General features: G+C 34.9%; 4 protein-coding genes across 6 annotated transcripts in view; all 4 read right to left on the bottom strand.

Annotated features, from left to right (window-relative positions):
* Positions 1 to 831: 831 nt before the first annotated feature.
* Positions 832 to 3,912, bottom strand: LOC102593850 (protein DETOXIFICATION 18-like). Its single transcript, XM_006360009.1, has 7 exons — positions 3,532 to 3,912; positions 2,510 to 3,057; positions 2,170 to 2,256; positions 2,021 to 2,077; positions 1,307 to 1,545; positions 1,062 to 1,180; positions 832 to 966 (listed from the first exon to the last, which is right to left on the bottom strand). The coding sequence occupies exons 1-7, from the start codon at positions 3,910 to 3,912 to the stop codon at positions 832 to 834; spliced, it is 1,566 nt and encodes a 521-aa protein (XP_006360071.1).
* Positions 3,913 to 6,353: 2,441 nt separating this feature from the next.
* LOC102593532 (protein DETOXIFICATION 18-like) lies at positions 6,354 to 8,843 on the bottom strand. Its single transcript, XM_006360008.1, has 7 exons — positions 8,445 to 8,843; positions 7,796 to 8,343; positions 7,482 to 7,568; positions 7,333 to 7,389; positions 6,825 to 7,063; positions 6,580 to 6,698; positions 6,354 to 6,488 (listed from the first exon to the last, which is right to left on the bottom strand). The coding sequence occupies exons 1-7, from the start codon at positions 8,841 to 8,843 to the stop codon at positions 6,354 to 6,356; spliced, it is 1,584 nt and encodes a 527-aa protein (XP_006360070.1).
* Positions 8,844 to 10,814: 1,971 nt separating this feature from the next.
* LOC102582241 (protein transport protein Sec61 subunit alpha) lies at positions 10,815 to 14,903 on the bottom strand. 2 transcript variants are annotated; one of them, XM_015314656.1, is made up of 7 exons: positions 14,807 to 14,903; positions 13,894 to 14,257; positions 12,573 to 12,800; positions 12,131 to 12,485; positions 11,904 to 12,028; positions 11,642 to 11,777; positions 10,815 to 11,327 (listed from the first exon to the last, which is right to left on the bottom strand). In XM_015314656.1, the coding sequence occupies exons 2-7, from the start codon at positions 14,235 to 14,237 to the stop codon at positions 11,088 to 11,090; spliced, it is 1,428 nt and encodes a 475-aa protein (XP_015170142.1). In that variant the 5' UTR covers positions 14,238 to 14,257; positions 14,807 to 14,903; the 3' UTR covers positions 10,815 to 11,087. The 2 variants fall into 2 exon arrangements, with proteins under 2 accessions (XP_015170142.1, XP_015170143.1); XM_015314657.1 differs by having other exon boundaries at positions 13,894 to 14,260; positions 14,807 to 14,898.
* An 897-nt stretch (positions 14,904 to 15,800) lies between these two features.
* The window catches only part of LOC102581685 (uncharacterized), a 6,709-nt gene continuing 1,831 nt past the window's right edge, over positions 15,801 to 20,678 (bottom strand). The window contains exons 2-8 of one of the 2 annotated variants that reach the window (XM_006359973.2): positions 20,301 to 20,356; positions 20,088 to 20,212; positions 18,863 to 19,019; positions 18,234 to 18,655; positions 17,577 to 18,110; positions 16,941 to 17,040; positions 15,801 to 16,288 (exon numbers count right to left, since the gene is read on the bottom strand). In XM_006359973.2, the coding sequence (XP_006360035.1) occupies positions 16,150 to 16,288; positions 16,941 to 17,040; positions 17,577 to 18,110; positions 18,234 to 18,655; positions 18,863 to 19,019; positions 20,088 to 20,212; positions 20,301 to 20,356 (1,533 nt within the window). In that variant the 3' untranslated portion in view covers positions 15,801 to 16,149. Of the gene's footprint in view, positions 16,289 to 16,940; positions 17,041 to 17,576; positions 18,111 to 18,233; positions 18,656 to 18,862; positions 19,023 to 20,087; positions 20,213 to 20,300; positions 20,357 to 20,678 lie in introns of both variants that reach the window. The other variant, XM_006359972.2, reaches the window with a different exon arrangement.

The following is a 20,678-nucleotide window of genomic DNA, read 5'->3' as shown; positions in this document are numbered from 1 at the left end:
GATTAAAAAAAAGTATGACAATTAAAACGAATAAAATATTATATTTCTGACAAACTATCTTTTTTATTTTATACATATACAAAAGGAAGTTTGAAAGTGATATCTCAATTTCTTTTTGGTTTTTTCTATTTTTACATTATTAAACATTCTTTGTAATATCATTTTTAAATTCTTTAATGATCATGAAATACCTAATTTTTTTTAACTTTTATATTCTTTATGCTGGTTAATTAGTAAAAAATTGTTACTTCATTAGAATTAGTAAAATAAGACCTAGTTCCCTTTCTTTATACTTATTCACGTTAAAAAAAATTTATCTATTATTAATAAAAAAATTATTAAACACTTTGTCACGTCAAGTTGTGTCCAATTGGTACAATTTGAGCATAGATTATGTGTTTTATAGCTTGTAAGCTTAAAACTAGTATCTAAATAAAATATCTCGATAAATTTTAAGTGTCATGTATTTGGCCTATTAACAAGTAAAAATGTGATTTCCGCACCTATTTAGAAAGATCGGTACTAAACGAATCGCTTCTCAAAATGAAATACAAACTTCTTCTCTTCAAAACTACTTTCCCGAAAAGTTATCTTGACAAAAAGTTATTCATTAAAATTCGGACACAATAGAAGAAACACGCTTAAGTACTCAAATCTATATGATTTAGATTCAAACCTTCATAAGCGCAAATAAACTAATGTCTACATACACAATTTATTCTAAAACTGCGTCGATACGTCAAAAAATTTCTCAACATCACAAATCATATGAATGAATTAATTAATTATCAATGATCAATCCAAGTAAATTACATGAACTCTATCCTTAATTTAAGGCTGGGGTTCATTTTCATGGTTGGTATCCTTTGAGACTTGGTCTTCTTTTCCCCATTTTATAAAGAATGTCAATAGCAACAAGCTAGTAGATTGGCATGCTAGACCACAAATCAACCCTACCCATAAACCCTGCATCATTCACAAACAACCAAAAAAAAAAAACGATACTCTGTCAGCATATAGAAGTTAAACTCTTACACAAAAACATATTGAACGTGAATTACCTTATATCCTTTGTTGAACTTGAAAGCCAAGACCGCGCCTATTGTCATACCAAAGAAATAGAAACTTGCCAAGTTGATGCACATTGCGAAACGTTGCCATCCACATCCTCTTGCCACTCCTGATGATCAATATTCATTTACAAGTTAACGTTTTAGCTTGTTCAATTCTATTGATCAACATGTTAAAACTAAAATGTAAATGTCGCGAAAACACACACATATATATGCAAAGAAAGTTGATTAACCTGATAGAATTCCTTGTATGAAATCGAACAAGAAAGAGACTAATAGGAGAGGTGTCATTGAGGCAAATTTGCGAATAATCTCCGGTTCATCACTGAAGAGGCCAGCCCAGGCATTATGACCAAAACCTAGGGCCAAATCAACTATGAGTGCAGCAACAATAGCTAGCTTGAGAGTAACAGCCATAGCTTGTTTAGCTTTGCGGATATTTCCTGCTCCTATCTCGTTTGACACCCTCGTGCTGCACGTTGAGAACATAATTAAGTTATTAAGAGTTATACGTCTAATCTCAAATGACATGGTCACACAATTCAATATAGTGTTCTGTCATCAAAAGAGAATTTTCACGTGCAGACCTTGGTCTATGAAACAGAATCAGGCTTGCACGTAATTAAGATTTAGGAGACATGTTGAGACATAGTTTAGTAAATAAGAGTTATACGTTTGATCTCTCTAATAGCTTAACATTTTAGACGAGATGGTCGTCACACAAGTCAACATAGTGTTCTGTGCAGACCTTGGCCTAGGAAACAGAATCAGGCCCACACATTAAGAGGCGTGTTCAAACAAATTAAGTGAATAAAGTCGCGATATCTCTAAACATTTAAATGAGATTGTCACATAATTAATTCAACACGAGATATGTTTTAGCATTAGAAATTGATGGAAATATAAAGGAAAAGAATTATTTTCAACATTTTTGTTGGTGAAATTACCTTGCAGCTGCACTGAGGCCATAAGATATCATGTAGGCTATGGTTTCTGTATTTACACTGTAACACAAAAATTAGATCAGCAACTAAAATTCGACTTCCAAGAAATACGAAAAATTTGCTTGTGTTTCAAAACCGCGTTGAAAACTTACCACATTGCAACGACAGAAGTAGTTGTTTCCGCGTTTGGCATCAAACCAGCTAATAACACAAGAATCTCAAACGCCCAATACTCCAAGCTGTTACACATCAATTAGAGACTATCAGTACCGACAAAGGTGTGTGGAGCATGTAATTTAAGGGGAAACATTTGAATTTGCTTTATTGTACCGTCATACCTCTCTATAACAGTCATTCATTAGGACACCATTTCACTACAACGACTAAGTTTTCTTTGGAACCAATTTTCATGTTATGTGATACAACAACCAAAATATATTCAGACAAACAACGTCATTATAGAGAGGTTTGACTTTAATAGCAAAAACTTACCACACCATGCCAGCAGAGGGTAAAGCCAACTTCAAGTTTGAAAAAAGATGCAAAAGTGGCTCGGATGAGAGACCTTCGGGCCTTATATGACTAAATTTCTTGGAGAAAAGCACGTAAAGACCCAACGTAATGAATGTGAGCCAAAATGAAATCGAAACAGCTAATGCTGCTCCTTTGAAAGCAAGATGTGTCCAATGAACCAGAGCATATGCAATGCCAATGTGGACAACTAGAGCTGCAACCGCGATGCAAGCTAAAGGTAATATGATCGATTGAGCTTGAAGAAACCTCACAATGTTTTGCAAGAAAGCATATGCAAACAATCCAGGTATGAGGAACTTCAAGAACACCCCTGCTTCATGTGCTATGGCAGGTTCTTGATGAAGTAAAATCAGAATTCGATCCGAATACCACCAGATGACAGAAACAACAATAGAAAAGAAGAATGATATGATGCTTGATGTTTGAAGATGTATCCCCAACATCCTGAACATTTTCGCGCCGTATCCTTGACCACATAATGTCTCAAGTGCACCACTTAGTCCTACCTATATATAGATGATCAATCAACGAGTTCAGAGTTAAGTAAATAAAAGTATAGTACTCTTTCTGACAACTTTAATATTTAGACGAAATGATCGCACAATTGAACATAATGTCTCAAGTACATGACTTATATATTCTTAGTAGCTAGTATTTTATACGAGCACCCTATGTTTATATTAAACCAATGAATGTAAGATATAAACACCCAATGCATACATGTAAGTATTTACCCTTTTAACATTGTCAGCGCAATTTAATTTGTTATAATACTACAATACTAATTATTGGAGTATAAACTAATAGTACATCTGCCTTGATTATATATATAGAGTCTGGATCAAGGTTGTTATGTTCACGTAAATTTGAAATTAAAATTGTGGATCCACCTTGACTATCACTAACTTTTTAATGAACATATATTATTTTTGTATACGATCGGTGCATAGAACTTATTATTGTCATGTATTTTTACGTACCATGAAAGAGAAACCAGTAACCATGGCCCATGAATTAGCAAGATTCGAGGAAGCGAGCTCGAGTTTCCCGAGGTGTCCGGCAAACATGACGGAGACGAGGCTGATGAAGTAGAAACAACCATTCACGACGATCATCGGAACGGAGAACAACACTTGATTTTTCGCTTCTTTACAATTGATTATCTGTCCACAAGACTTGTTCAATGGATTATCCTTTTGTTCAACCAATGTTGATACCGGTGCCGGAGTTTGTTCCGGTGACGGTGCCGGAGTTGGTTCCGGTGATGGTGATGGTGACGGTGCCGGAGTTGGTGCCGGTGCCGGTGCCGATGGGACGACAATCTCCTCCGGTGAAGGGGCGTTCAAATTAGTTATTGTCATTGTGAAAATGAGATTGCTATAGTAGGAATAATAATAGTATGATGATTGAGAGTGTAGTGATTTCTAAAAACTCGATATTTTGAATGATGACTTTGATATATTTTTTTTTTTTTGTATACTTATATATAAAAACAAGATTTTGGTGGAGACAATCTTGGGATTTGTTGTTGTCACAGACAACTACAACAAGCGAAAAATGCTCAGTTGAACACATTTGTATCGAAGGTGTACCAAAGAGATGAGTAAAAGTTGCTATGTAACAAATTTTCTAACAAATTTTCTAACTAATACTAATAAAAAGTAAAAATGCTAATTACAGTTATGACATTCAATTTTATATTGCAAGAATTTCGGTATAAGTACTAGAAATGGTTGAAAAGTCTACACATCCTTTTATTTACTTAATATTCTTGTATATATAAATCAAATATTTAAATTTCGAATATTTTTAGTGAAATTTTAGAGTTCTTATTATCTGATACGTAATGTGAATTGCAAAATGTGCACGTACATATCAAAACAATTACTCAATTCTTTTCCTCCCCTTTCTTTCTGCAAAAAAATCTACTACATAACGAAATTATTTACTAAATAATTATATTTAAATTTGCATATTAAAAAATTACACTTATAATGCAATTAAATATTTATATTATTCATGTATTTAACTTAAATTTGAATTTTGTCCATTTAATATCAAGCACTTTTTTTAAAACTAAGATCATGTGGTGTGTTGTATATTATTTTCGTGAAATTATGTGAAGGAGAGAAGAAAAGAAGATGAGAAAAATATTGGACATATAGAGTTAGATTTAAGATCTAAATTTAAATATATTTAATTTTTAATGTAATTAGAACAAACTTTATTACACTTTTCATATTACGGATTTGAAATATAATATTTGAGTCATTAAAATCACTCAATTTTGTTTTATCTTACCAAAGTCATTCAACTTTTCCTAGTTAGATTTCCTGGTTATCCAACTTTGCCTAGTTAGCTTTCATTGTCATTTTATCTGAAAATGCCGTATTTATTGATGTCGTAGCTTTAAATATTTAGGGGGGAAAATATTTCAATGTATTTAAGACTGGACTCATTCAAAACACGATTCAATTTTGACCTAAACCGCTAAAAAATGTCTTTAATAACATACCATTAAAACATATAATAATTAAATATTATTAGGGCATTTCTAATATTTTTGAAGAATCATTTATTATCATAATCGTTTTGAATCGGATAATGATTTATTTTGCACATTGCAATTCCACTACTAGAGAGGTAAAATGTCTTCCCGATGTTCCTCACGAGGAGTTTATATGTTCAATAAGGTTTAAGCCCAAAGAAAACAAAAAATAAAATTGTTTTGACTTTTGACTATTGAAATTTGCACCAGATTACCATGAGCATGAGTTTTTACTTTAGGCAGATAAATCATAGAGGGAAATGATTAAATATGACGAACGTGGTTATTATTATATTGCACCATATCCCATATCTGAAATTTGCATTAGTGGGATTATCTATTGGTTTAGCCTTGCTCCAGACTATTGTATAGTTGCGTTTGATGTTAAATCAGAAACTTCACAAGTATCACAATGTCGACTGAATTAATTATTAATTTAAATCATTGCGATTCTGACTATATGTTAATAGAAGTGAATGGAAAATTAGGAATCCTGAATTATTTGGTTGGTTTTCCAGGTGTCAAATGAGCGAGTTGAGTTGGAATTCGAAATGTAAAAATGGATTGAAATAGAAATTGGGTTGGATCCTGACCCGCCCAAGTTTGCTTTAGGCTCAAATGTGCTTAAAATGGGTTGGGTCTTGACCCGCCCAATTTGACCCGCGTAATATCAATCATTTTAATTTATTGTTATTTAAATTTCATAACCACAATTTGAATCTCAACTAAAGTAAAGTTAAAAAAAGAAGTTAGAAATGAATAGATAAATCCTTAAAGATATAAAATAGATAGTAATTCATTTCTTCAATATAGAAACATACGTTACATCAATGCAAATAAAAAAAAAAAATGTTGAAATTGGAGATTAAATTGGGCTCAATTAAGGATTTTCTTTAAAATGAGTTCAAGCTTGAATGAATTGGGATTGAACTCAATTCAAATTATCTTGAGTCCAACTAGGGGTGTCAAAAATGAGGCCAACTATAGGTCACCCGTCCAAAATTTTAAGAGTTGGGCTCAAGATAATTTGAATTGTCGTGAATCAAATGCCCCAGTCAGATCAGCCAACACAGTCAACAGGCTGATGCAGACACCACCAAAAGCTGCAGTTGTTGGTATATAGCAGTTCAACTCCTTGTACAAATTAGACTCCCTGTGCCCAGGCATTACCATTTACGATAGTTCGGATATATTCCCTTCATTAATCATCAATGATCAATGCAAGTAAATTACATGATCAACTCTATGCTTAATTTAAGGCTGGGGTTCATTTTCATTGCTGGTATCATTTGAGACTTGATCTTCTTTTCCCCATTTTATAAAGAATGTCAATAGCAACAAGCTAGTAGATTGGCATGCTAGACCACAAATCAACCCTACCCATAAACCCTGCATCATTCACAAACAAACAAAAAAAAACGATACTCTGTCAGTATATAAAAGTTAAACTCTTTTATAAAACATATTGAGCGTGAATTACCTTATATCCTTTGTTGAACTTGAAAGCCAGGACCGCGCCTATTGTCATACCAAAGAAATAGAAACTTGCCAAGTTGATGCACATTGCGAAACGTTGCCATCCACATCCTCTTGCCACTCCTGATGATCAATATTCATTTACAAGTTAACGTTTTAGCTTGTTCGATTCTACTGATCAACGTGTTAAAACTAAAATGTGAATGTCGCGAAAACACACACATATATATGCAAAGAAAGTTGATTAACCTGATAGAATTCCTTGTATGAAATCGAACAAGAAAGAGACTAATAGGAGAGGTGTCATTGAGGCAAATTTGTGAATAATCTCTGCTTCATCACTGAAGAGGCCAGCCCAGGCATTATGGCCAAAACCTAGGGCTAAATCAACTATGAGTGCAGCAACAATAGCTAACTTGAGAGTAACAGCCATAGCTTGTTTAGCTTTGCGGATATTTCCTGCTCCTATCTCGTTTGACACCCTTGTGCTGCACTTTGAGAACATAATTAAGTAAATAAGAGTTATACGTCTAATCTCAGATGACATGGTCACACAAGTCAACATAGTGTTCCGTGCAGACCTTGGCCTAGGAAACAGAATCAGGCCCACACAATAAGAGGCGTGTTCAAACAAATTAAGTAAATAAAGTCGCGATATCTCTAATGATTTAAACGTTTAAATGATATTGTCACATAATTCAACGCTAGATATGTTTTAGCATTAGAATTTGAAGGAAATAAAGAGATAAGAAATTACCTTGCAGCTGCACTGAGGCCATAAGATATCATGTAGGCTATGGTTTCTGTATTTACACTGTAACACAAAAATTAGATCAGCAACTGAAATTCGACTGTCAAGAAATACGAAAAACTTGCTTTTGTTTCAAAACCGAGCTGAAAACTTACCACATTGCAACGACAGAAGTAGTTGTTTCCGCGTTTGGCATCAAACCAGCTAATAACACAAGAATCTCAAATGCCCAATACTCCAAGCTGTTACACATCAATTAAAGACACAATCAGACCTCTCTGTAACAGTCTTTCTTTATTACAACTTTTCACTATAACGACTAAGTTTTCTTTGGAACTAATTTTCATGTTATGTTATATTATAATATGTGTTATATAACAACCAAAAGATATTCAGACAAAGGACGTCATTATAGAGAGGTTTGATTGTAATACCAAAAATTAACAAATACAAGACTAAATATTCTTACCACACCATGCCTGCAGAGGGCAAAGCCAACTTCAAGTTTGAAAGAAGATGTTGAAGTGGCTCGGATGAGAGACCTTCGGGCCTTATATGACTAAATTTCTTGGAGAAAAGCACGTATAGACTCAACGTAATGAATGTGAGCCAAAATGAAATCGATACTGCTAACGCTGCTCCTTTGTAAGCAAGATGTGTCCAATGAACCAGAGCATATGCAATGCCAATGTGGACAACTAGAGCTGCAACCGCGATGCAAGCTAAAGGTAATATGATCGATTGAGCTTGAAGAAACCTCACAATGTTTTGCAAGAAAGCATATGCAATCAATCCAGGTATGAGGAACTTCAAGAACACCCCTGCTTCATGTGCTATGGCAGGTTCTTGATGAAGTAAAATCAGAATTCGATCCGAATACCACCAGATGACAGAAACAACAACAGAAAAGAAGAATGATATGATGCTTGATGTTTGAAGATGTATCCCTAGCATCCTAAACATTTTCGCGCCGTATCCTTGGCCACATAATGTCTCAAGTGCACCACTTAGTCCGACCTATATATAGATAATCAATCAACGAGTTCACAGTTAAGATACAACTAAGTAAATAAAAATATAGTACTTGAAGTCATTATGTAGCATGCATTTTTACGTACCATGAAAGAGAAACCAGTAACCATGGCCCATGAATTAGCAAGATTCGATGAAGCAAGCTCGAGTTTCCCGAGGTGTCCGGCGAACATGACGGAGACGAGGCTGATGAAGTAGAAACAACCGTTCACGACGATCATCGGAACGGAGAACAACACTTGATTTTTCGCTTCTTTACAATTGATTATCTTTCCACAAGACTTGTTCATTGCATTGTCCTTTTGTTCAAGCAATGTTGGCGCCGGTGCCGGAGTTGGTGCCGGTGCCGGAGTTAGTCCCGGTGACGGAGTTGGTGCTGGTGCCAATGCCGGAGTTAGTGCTGGTGCCGGAGTCGGAGTTGGTGCCGGTGCCGATGGGAGGACAATCTCCTCGGGTGACGGTGCGTTCAAATTAGTTATTGTCATTGTGAAAAGGGGATGATTTGATATAGTAGGAATAATAGTACGATGAGTTACTTCTTCTGTGAGAGTAGTAATTTCTAAAAACTCGAAATTTTTAATGATGATTTTGATATATTTTTTCGTATATTTATATATAATAATATGATTTGGGTTGAGACAATCTTGGGATATGTTGTTGTCAGAGACAGCTACAGCAAGCGAAGAATGCTCAGTTGAATACGTTTGTATCAAAGGTGTACCAAAGAGATGAGTAAAAGTTGCTATGTAACAAATTTTCTAACTAATACTAATAAAAAAGTAAAAATGTTAATAACAGTTATGACATTCAATTTCATATGGCAAGAATTTCAATACAAGTGGTTAAAAAGTTTATTTGTATAAATTCTAAAATTCGCTATATCTAATACGGAATGTGAATTGTAAAATGTGCTCATACATATCAAAACAATTACTCAATTTTTTTCCTCCCTTTTTTTTTCTGCACAAAATTCAACTATCCGTTCAAAGTGAAATTATTTACAAAATAATTATATTTTAATTTTCATATAAAACTAATTATACTTATAATGCAATTAAATATTTATATTATTCATGTATTTAACTTAAATTTGAATTTTATCCATTTAATATCAAGCACTTTTTAAAAACTAAGATCACGTGGTGTGTTGTACATTATTTTCGTGAAATTATGTGAAGGAGAGAAGAAAAGAAGACGAGATCGAGAGAAATATTGGACGGTTAGAGTTAGATTTAAGATTTAAATTTAAATATATTTAATTTTAAGGTAATTAGAACAAAACTTATTACAGTTTTATATCATGGATTTGAAATATAACATTGCAGTAATTAAACTTTCAAAAGGCATTCAACATTTTCTAGTTAATGCTATGATTCGGTCGATTATTTTTTTAAAATTATATCATCTCAATTTTCGGGTATTTTATAATATATAATCAAAATTAGATTCTTTTAAAACCAATCCATTAATGCGGTTTCTTTTCGGTATTAGTATGGTTCAGTTAATTTTTTGTTTTTTTACTTTAAAAATATCACCTCAAAATATACTACTATTAAAATATTTATTTCACAAATATGTTCTTGAAGAAGCATTTTAGTTCTTCACCAAGAAGATAGGAATGTAAAACCTTGTTGTCGTACTATTTGATCTTAAGCATTTAACAGGAGTGTTTGCATAGATTTTGTTGTATTGTTTGATAGAGTATCTATTACTATATCTTTTAGATTTAAACTTAATTAAGTAAAGACTAATTAAAGAGCAAAGACTCAAAGTCGTCTAGTCACCAGAGGCGTAGGACCTAGGTTATATTTATATTTGAAAAATATATAAAATATTTTTATATATTAAATTTAACATATTGTTAATGTATAAAATATATTTACATACATGTAAGGTTATTCGGTTCGGAAATTTTCTGATTTTTATCATAAATTAAAAAGACCATCTCAATTGTTCGGAACGGTTATACACTTGAATAAAAATCCACGATTTTATTGAAAAACTAACATAAATCGATTCGATTCGATTAGATTTGGTCGATTTTTCATATTCTTTTTGACAAATAAAATTCATGACTAAATTAAAAAATAATGAACTTTTCTAAAAGTTAATTGTTACACATATAATAACTTTTTGTTAATAATTATAAGAAAACTTTTGTCAAAGAATATAAACTTAATTACAACTTGAAATATTGAAATTAAAATTATTATTTTTTGGTAAACTTTGTCACCATTGATCATTGTTGCAAAAAGTTGCATCTTCGAATTTGGCATACTAAATTTTGTGCATGATCAATGATTTATCGTTCTTCCCATACAATTGTCTCCTTTTTTCTTGTTCATGACAATTTTATATTCCGTTTTATACTTAATCAATTATATCATTTATCTATTAACAAGTATTTGACTGAATTAGTTCAATCTAATGCCCTCTCTAAATAAAGTCAGGAGAAGAAAATGAAATACATTCAAAATATGTGTAAAATGTTCCTTCAAATATTTTCAGTAACTTCATCAACTAGCATGAATAGTAAGTACCTTTGATACAAAAAAGATTATACCTAGTCAAGCTATAGCTGATACACGACGTAGAGACAAAGGACTGTCGAAACTAATCACAAACTACCCAGTCTTCTCTTATCTCGGACTATCCATGTAAGATAAGGAAAACCTACTTACACATTGCAACGCGAAAGAGCGTAGACAAAATTGCATTAAGGTGTTGTTTTAAAGACCAAAGAAACCCATTTCGCTGGCTTTTTCCTTCTCAAATGTCTCGAAATACTGGTAGATGATAGTGACAGCCAATAAAATTCCTGTCCCTGAACCAATTGCCCCCATCAGATCAGCCAACACAGTCAACAGGCCAATGCAGACACCGCCAAAGGCTGCAGCTGTTGGTATATAGCGGTTCAACTCCTTGTACAAATTCGACTCCCTATGCCCGGGCATTACCATTTGTTGTTCCTGGATTAGATATATAGAAAGAGAAGGATGTTATCACGTAAACAAGTTTTTCAAGTATACATTTATGTACCAATTGCAAATCCGTCTTGCAGTTTCATCTACAGTGAGAATATTCAGGCAGAAGGAATGCAACTCCTATTCTAGTAAAATCACTACTTGCATCTGTCAATAGAATACACAAATTAAGCCACTAGCAGCTCTTTTCATCGTAATTCTTCTAACTTCAAAGTGTTGTCCCATTTATTTGCTCGTAAAGTACACAACTGATAAAAGCACACAAGAAAGTTAAAATAGACAAAAACATTAGTTCATACCTTTAACTGCTTAGCCACATCTCTTGCTGATGATCCTGAGACTTCTATCCAAGTCTTTGAGAATAAGGCACATGCTGATAGCATGAACACAATGTAGAATATAGCGTGGAAAGGATGTGCTACCATATCTGCCAAGCTGCAATTGGGAGTAATAAGTGCAAGTGAAGTTTTGAGAAAGAAATTCCCGTAGAGTGAGGCCTTACACAGACAAGTCCCATCAAGCAAAGGCAATCACTTGTATAGTGAGACAGAGATAAGTTACCTTGATGGTGCAGTAATATAATAGGCAAGACCACCGACAGGTACAGATTGACCAGAATATTCAGATTCTTTCCACTTGCCCAAGAGGGTCACAAAGAAATTGCCACTGTACTTCCTATCCAGCAACTGCAAATATACAAATGTATTCAGATGATGACGCTGTAAAGAGCTTACAGGATTAGGTAATCACTGCCATTTGTTTAATGTCATATGCAAAAAGTCATATACCTGGGAAATGAAGTAAACATTGGATACAAGTGCTGATTGTAAGATAATGGGCATATTGGAAGTGTAGAACAGCTTAATTGGATATGAACCCTGCTGTCCACGGGCATTCTTTGACCTTACGGGCAAAACGACACGGAAGCCTTGCAGGTAGATAACAATAAGGAAGATCAAGACTGTGGCAAGCAAGTTCGTTACGTTCGGAAGGTTCTGCCGGTAGAATGCCTCACGAAGTCCACGAACCTTGTCAGTTCGAGTGATCAATAAATGGAATAAAGCTATAACAGCTCCTTCAAATTCAGCTCCTCGGCCACTGTTGATTGTGGTTGGACTAAATGCTTTCCAAATGATGTTCTCGCTGGCGAAGAAACCAGCAAAATTTCAAAAAAGTTAGAACAGGTTGTAGTACCCGTGTAATTGAGAGGAGATAAGATCAGAAGCTTACCACATGTTGGTAGCTATAAAAAGTGAGATACCGGAGCCCAGACCATATCCTTTCTGAAGGAGCTCATCAAGGCAAATAACTATTATGCCAGCAAACCACAGTTGAATGATTATCAGCACCGCGTTTCCAACCCCAAGTTGGCTAACACTGCCGTACATGCCAGAGAGAACATATGCAACTGCTTCACCAATCGCTATGAGAATCCCTAATAACTTTTGTGCACCATTCCTGAAACAAAAAAGAATACCGATGAGTGATATCATGAAAGCGCTGCGAGATTACTTATAGCTAATCAGAATGACTACATAGCCTAAAAATATTAGAAAGTGGAGCTACAAAAGGCATAGACATAACACAAACTCACGACTGGTTAATTGAGTGAAGTGCAATACCACAAGCAAAAATGCAGAAAGACTGAGCTTAAAACTTCACTTGACAGATAAGATGCACTTAAGAAAAAGATATCACACCCAAACTTCCAATTAACTTCATTTATAGCCTTCCATCTATTTTCTTTTTGCAAACTGAACACACTTATCCCAAAAATAGTTGACACTTCTTTTATCACTTTCTCAGTCAGCAAACAGCTGAGCAATAAATGGTCTCTATTGTCTGTACTAGTGTAAATCAGGGCAAAACCTAAAACCATGCAGGTTCTTGTACAGTGCCTGTTGAGGTCTGGCCTCGTTCTTGTGAGCCATGAAAGTTTGGCTGTCTTTGGACCTCAAATACACTTGTTCCACTAGCAGACTCAAGGTGGTCAGGCAATAACTTGGGATTTTGACCGTAGCTTGGGTGATGTAAGTGGAGAAAGGTGCAGTTTTGTGTTATTTCTGTCTAGATGGGCTAAACTGACATTGCTCGTCTGGGCTAGCATAAACCATTCTTGATAAAAGATATAATTCCAATTCAAGTTTGACATTTCTGCAACTTTTTATCAGCAATATGCCACGACTGTTGTTAACTGTCAAGACAATGACAAAAGGACAAACGGGAGCCTGGAGCTTACAAAGTTCCCATCAGCACCTTTTTTGCTGGCTTACGTTAGGATTGGGACTAAACATGACAAAACAGTAAGCACAAGTTATGCAGAACTATATAAGGATTGCGAGCATGTTGCACAGATAGGCCTATTTGCTTGACATGTTCACAAATGCATTATCCTAATAAAATTGTTCCATAATCGAGCTTAAAAGATGAGCGGGAACCAATCAAACACACAGCTCAACTGGAACTAAAGGGAAGCAACATACGAGTGAGGGATCCAGCAAGTTTAGGAGAACCCAACATCAAAACATATTTACTGAACTATAGTACTTACAGAAGTGCTCGGTCCTCGCGTACATTGTTGTCAACTTCAATGATCTTTGACCCAGCTAAAAGTTGCATAACCAATCCAGAAGTCACAATTGGGGTGATTCCAAGCTCCATGACAGTTCCACGATTTGAAGCAAGGATAGCACGCATCCAATAGAACGGATCGGCACCAGTTGTGGAGTGTATGCCATACAAAGGTAACTGACTGCATACTAAGAATATAAATAGAGAGATCACAGTGTATAAAACCTTCTCTCTGAATGGAATTTTTCGATCAGCACTCTGAACTTCAGGCAGGAACGAGAGAAATGGACGAACAAGATGGAGTACTCTGAATCCACCTCCCATCTTGTTTTCTACAACTTAACCTGCTGGTCCAAAATACAAATTCTTAGAAAAACTGAAAAACTAATCAAATACATAGAACACTCTACTAAAACAGGCACAAACAGGGATTTCAAATCTAAGATTTTAGCCAATCAAGCGGAATTAATTTGTTTAGATTCAAAACTATTCAATCAGTCCATCAAATATATCTCAATCTCAACCAAATTGTCTTTATCTATAATCGATTTATTTGCAATTCAAAAAACAGATAAACGATCAAAACTCGTAGCTAAATAACTCGAAATAAAACTTCAAAATGAACAAATGCATATAGTACTTTGGAGAAAATGCATAGAAACATGAGCCTTAACTCACCGAAGTGAAAGTTTGTTGATATTTCTGAGATTCAATCAATCAATCAAATAAATCTCAATCTCAACCAATTTATCTATATCTATAACCGATTCACTTGCAATTCAAAAAACAGATTAAACGAACAAAATTCGCAACTAAATAACACATAATAAAACTCGAAATGAACAAATACATACAGTAATTTGGAGAAAAATGCATAGAAATTCGAGCCTTACCGAAGATTTGAACGGATGAGGGGGAGGAGAAGGGTTTTTCTCCTTTCAGATCTATGAGCTCCGGCGGCTTTGATTTTTTGTATTTTAAAGAGTAAATGAGTATTGATTTACTATGTCATCGTTCCAATCATATAATGACACGTATTTTCATTATGACAAAAAGCTGAATTGAATTACTCCTACCATATTGTGACATAATTTGATAAAAGAAATTGAAAAGTATTAGTAAATGTTTGAAAAATAATTTGGAAGTGTTCAACATTTTTTAAATGTAATTTCATATGGAAAAAAGTAACATTTTTAAAAAATAATTTGTAGAGTTTAATTTGAAAAATAACATAAATGTATTTTGTACTTTTTTCACTTTAATTATTCACAAAAAGTCAAAATAATTTCAATTTGTATTCATGGCCAAACCCAACTCCATTTTTCAAATACAATTTTCATTTTGGAAACAAAATGTAAAAGAAAAAGTGATTGTGACTTTGTTTGATCTTTCTCTTCCTTTGCCACATGTATTAATGCTAGTAAAAAGTTTAAGCCTTCGAGATCTCTCTTGGTCAATCAGTCTTTTTTGTTTGTTGATACCAAGACATCACAACAATTGAGTAGAAATGCTAAGCACTATTGCTACTCACAAACATCTCTTTTCTGCAATATTGTATGTAGAATCTAGTAATTTTGGCTCAGATATTGTATCATGCCAAACCAATAAGCAAAACTATAGCTTCGCCTCTGATTATATATGTAGTTCATATGATTTATGAGGTTTACAAAATGAAGAGCTTTGAAATTCTTCACATAACAATAGAAGTCATTTGGTACGAGTATAAAGTATAATAATCCAAAATAAAATGCAAGATTATTTTATCCTATGTTTGGTATGAGGTATTTAGTATCATTGAATTATTTATATCATAGTGATGAGATATATTATCCCATCAGAATAATTAATCTCGAAATAATTTGTTCCCAACCACTCGGCCCAAGTGCATGATGAGAATACTGTAATTTATAAAAGAGTGGTATGCCTTTTCGACACAGTATGTCAAGAAAAGAAGAGATACACCACTTACCAACTTCTGTAAGTTTGAGCATTAAGTAAAATCTGCAACTTTACAAACAATGAAATGCCACAAGTCATGCGGAAACAGGCTACACTCCTTACAATCAAGTGGTTGAACGCTCCTCTCTAGCTAAGAAGCAGAACGCGTCATCACCTACAGCCCTTTCCTCTACCGGGGACTTCACGCATACAAGAAAGTGATTCAAACTATGCTGTAAACAAAGCTATGCATACGCGAATCAGTCTAAAGTTCGATAACCTTTTGGTAATCACATCTCTAAGCCTTCTTCTTAAAAAATGATAGGATATTTCCTTGTTTAGGATCCTTATTTCCAGCTTTCTTGTTTCCTGCTTTACTGGCTTGATTTGTAGGTGCGGAACTTCCCAGAGCGGGAGACTTCTTAGCCATAGGTGCTCTGAAATAAACCGCAAGTCAGGTAAATACAAACAGTTTACAAAGTAATGTTAAGAGATTACTAACGATAGAAAGGAAGTCAGGAAAGGGTGACGACTAGAAAGGGCTCAAAAATGAAGAAGGTGCAGTAATTACGACTGAAGTTGCACGTAAACAAATAGAGATGACCTATATCAAACCCAATAAGTTCAAATCCTGAATACACCTCTGATCAAACCTTTGGCCAAGTTAATCGAGAATAGCTGAAATTCTCTGCAGACCCATTACATGCATAGCTTGGCTGATTTTAAGACCACAACAGTAATGTCATCCACTAGTTCAGCATTTGTACACAGAAGGTGACGGTAACCATGTCTTAACATTATCTTAGCTGAAAAATATAGGAAAGTTGTGTATGTTTGGCGCACATACTTTTAATTAGATGTCATTAATTTTATCTCTTATTAGGCCAAATACATACACAACCCCTTAAACTCACCGGATTTTTTTATTTAGACACCTTATCTAACGGTGTGATATTGATGGAAAGTTTAGGGGATGGTCTATGTATTAGACCTTTCTTTTAATATATATTAGGACTTGGAATGTCCAAAATAAGAGCAACCATGTAAACTATCCAGACATCAATGAAAAGACTGCAAAATAATGTTCACCTGTCACCAGTACTATTAACTGGATTGTTGTCAGCTTTCTTCATTGTATTACTGTCAGCCTTTATTTCTGTATCTTCACCTTCCCAAACAACCTCGGTCACTGGAGAGTGTAAGCAAATGAATCAATGCAAGGAAGAAAATCATTTAGGCAATTTATATTGGAATTAAAGCATAGAATCTGCCTACTCTTAAGTAGACAAATTAGTAGAGAGCTCATCGTATCTATGTGAAAGGAAATGAATTGCATATCATAAAATAAGTAAATATGGATCAAGAATAAAAATTCATTGAATGGTAGAACAGGAACTGACAAAATTTCAATGCAATCTTCTCGGATGGGTCAACTACTTAGCTCATTAAGAATTGATCTTTTATTCACTAGGAGATTTCTTAAGATTTGCTCTAAAGGGCCTGAAAGGCAACAATCGGGAGGCTTACGACTACAAGGTTTTCTTGAAGAAGCATAAAAATACATTATTAGATGCCTTTAATTTTTCTTTATCTTAGATCATAGGATAACACAAGTACAGTGAGGAAGTCGACTCACGTTTAACCTTATTCACTCCATCGCATGACCCTAACCCATGCAAACTGTTATAATCAATTTAGACAATTATATTTCATCACAAGTCATACCTTCTCTTCCACGTTCGTCAATTCGTGTCTTCATTACTTTTCTTCTTTTAGGGGAAGTTGGAGCAGCATTGGTGACTTCATCCTTTACAGCAGCATTCTTAGGACTGGCATGTTCTGAAATAATCTCTGAAGAATGCAACTTAGAAGACTTAGGTTCGCTGGTAGGTAAAGGTTTTCTTTCTTGCTCATGACTCCTTTTTGAGAATGTTTCTTGCTCATGACTCTTTTTTGAGAATGTTTCTTGCTCATTACTCTTGCTGCCAGCCTCCTTTACTTTCTTGACTTCCCGCTTTTCCAGTTCTGGAGTACTAGGAGTTTGTTTTGACCCTAAAATAGATTTCTGCTTTGGAGGATCAGGTGAGGCTAGGTTGACAGCATCCTTGAATTCATCTTCTTCATCCGAAAAATCAAAAATTACCCTCCTTTTTCTATTCCCCTCACCATTTGATGTTCTCCTGATGCTGACTTGTTGATCATCGTCATCACTGATCCTATCTTCTACTCCTTCTGGAGTACATATCTGAGCCGCATTACCTACGTAAACATATGTTCCAAAGGAAAGGAAGTGGTCAATCAAGCGCAATGCATAATCCAAGACAAAAGAAACAAAACATAATGCAAATTCAATTACGAGACCAAACAGTGAAAGGTACAAACCAACAGGATTTGGTGTGGCATCACTGGTAGCAGCTGAAACAATTTCGACTTTTGGCTTTGTAGGTACACGACCCCACATATTAGCCAATGCCCCACCATTTTTAGAAGAAGTTTTTTCAGACTGAACTGCCTTCTTAGCAGGTGGAAGTTGAGCAACTTTGTGTTTATCTGCAACAAACTTACTACCCTCTCCAGGACCTGATGTGCCACGACTCTCACTTTTGGCATCAACCACATGTGAAGATGGCACACTGGCACTAGGACTTGGTAGTTGAACCTTTTTCAGCTCAGGTTTCACTTGAGCAGTAGAGTTACTATTACGAAGTCCTGAAGCTTCACTTTTCACCTGAGGAACAGTATTAGTGCTTGGAATTGTTCCTCCACCGCTGCGCGTGATGAAAGGATTTGAAACTCCACAAAACCTACAATACCAGTAAGCATTAGAAAGGTAACGAATACCACCCAGCACATGTGCATTTCATAACATGGATTACCTAACCAATTTTGAAATAATGAATGGTTCTCAAAAGTCATAATGATACGCATATCAGGTGTGGGGAAAAAAGATGTTCACTCCAGAGCAGAGATAAAGGCTTATATTTGAAGACTCTGAAACACAAGTACTATACCTATTATCAAGCAAACAATTATCAACTGAGAGGGACTGCCTAAATAGCTCTTCGGCCTGGACAAATTCAGAATTCCAGAGGGCCACTGGATCCTTTGGGATGCAAGCTTGCACGCTATAGACCTGGACTGAGCAATCATCCGAAAATTCTTTCTTGGCTTCTGCATAGAAATAGCCGGTTGAGCTTTGATAATAGTTGCAACAACTTGCCACAGAACCAAAGCGCATGAAGAAGAAGTAGAAATACATAATACTTAACTTCTGGCATATCTCCATCAAAATGCCACACGCATAAAAAGCTTAAGGAAAAGGTAAAATGGCATTTCTAACATGCTAGATTCAGACAAATGTCAACTTCTCAAAAGCAGATGGGGGTAAGAAAGCTGCAAACAAACCTATGTAACAAAGAATCATCTTAATGCACTTCTTCATCAGAATTGATATAGTCAACCAGTTTATGATGTCATGAGTTGGATTAAGGGCATCAATCCAATCATTTTTCTAAGTGACCAAAGAGAAACCTAATAGTCTCAAATTCTTCATCTTTGTTATTCGTTTCTTGCAGGATCAATAGAGTCAAACTACTTGCTAGATCTGAACAGAATCTCAACCACACCAAAAAAGGCTGCATTTAAAGCTTGTATAACTTTTAAGAGTTCTAGATTATCAGAATGCTGATATTGTCATTAGCATTTGCTGAACCAAATACTAAGCTTATGAATGCCAAACATACTTTCACTGTAACTAATCAAAGTAAATAAGAACACGGTTATATTAAAGAGAAATCTTAGACTTGTATGTAATGTTACAATAGCTTTGTTTCACTATGAATAAAACCTTTTTTACTTAAAATAACTGAGATTTTTAGTATGAAAGAAGGAAGTGGCACCAAGAAGATACACATCAGTCTTTAGACATATGGCAAAACAATGAACCAACTAACGAGAATTTAGTTCAGCTATCATCCCCCAGTACTGGCTTGACGAAGTTTTGAAGTTGATATAACACGAACATCCTTCATATGGTTCCAACTAAGGTGCTAAATTGGTAAGAGAATGACAAAAACAATAATAAAAGATCGAAAAAGGGGCAATGAGCTCGCTCCAATGCAAAAATGATATTAAGGATACAGATGATACAACAGTGATAATGTAATGTACCGTGGAGCTTAGGTCCGGTCAAATAAATTATTTTATAACAAAGTAACATTTAAAAGGATATCCAACCTGCGAGGTTAGCAGAAGAGACAAGTCTTATATGGTAGGTTGAAGGGCTATCTTTCAACCAGCCAGACAAGCTGTAGACTACTTCAAGACCACTTCCATGCTTTTCAACAAATTCCTGAAGCAACCTGTTGTAAACAATCAACTAGCCTTAGCATTACCAGATGAGTAAACAAAAACATACTTCACAAAAAAAAAATCATTAAAAGCTCTCACCTCTTTGCAGAATTTGATGACACCAAAAAATTTCGACTCAGCCACTTGTACGAAACCTGCAGGCCAATAAAGATAGAAGTTTAGATGATTGTGAAGTTCGTTAGTTACAACTCTGGTTGAGCAGCTCATGATTCATCTTGTAATTGATTCCATTTCAATCTGTATATATAAACCTGTAAGAAGTACACTTGGGATTCACTGAATGAAATACAACTTCTCTCACTCTCTTCTCTAAACTCTCTTCTTCTACACTTAGAACTCTTGAACTCATTTGTTGATCTAGCTTCCATCTTCGAGAGCTATATAGCTCCTGGATTGTTTCTCATTCATTTGTTGTGTGTGTATGCATCACTCCCCACCCAGCCCCCACCCCACCAC

This window comes from Solanum tuberosum, unplaced genomic scaffold, assembly GCF_000226075.1.
Source record: "Solanum tuberosum cultivar DM 1-3 516 R44 unplaced genomic scaffold, SolTub_3.0 scf00312, whole genome shotgun sequence".
Classification (NCBI taxonomy): Eukaryota; Viridiplantae; Streptophyta; class Magnoliopsida; order Solanales; family Solanaceae; genus Solanum; species Solanum tuberosum.
The sequence above is the reverse complement of the archived record's forward strand: the minus strand, read 5'-3'. Positions and strand labels throughout refer to the sequence as shown.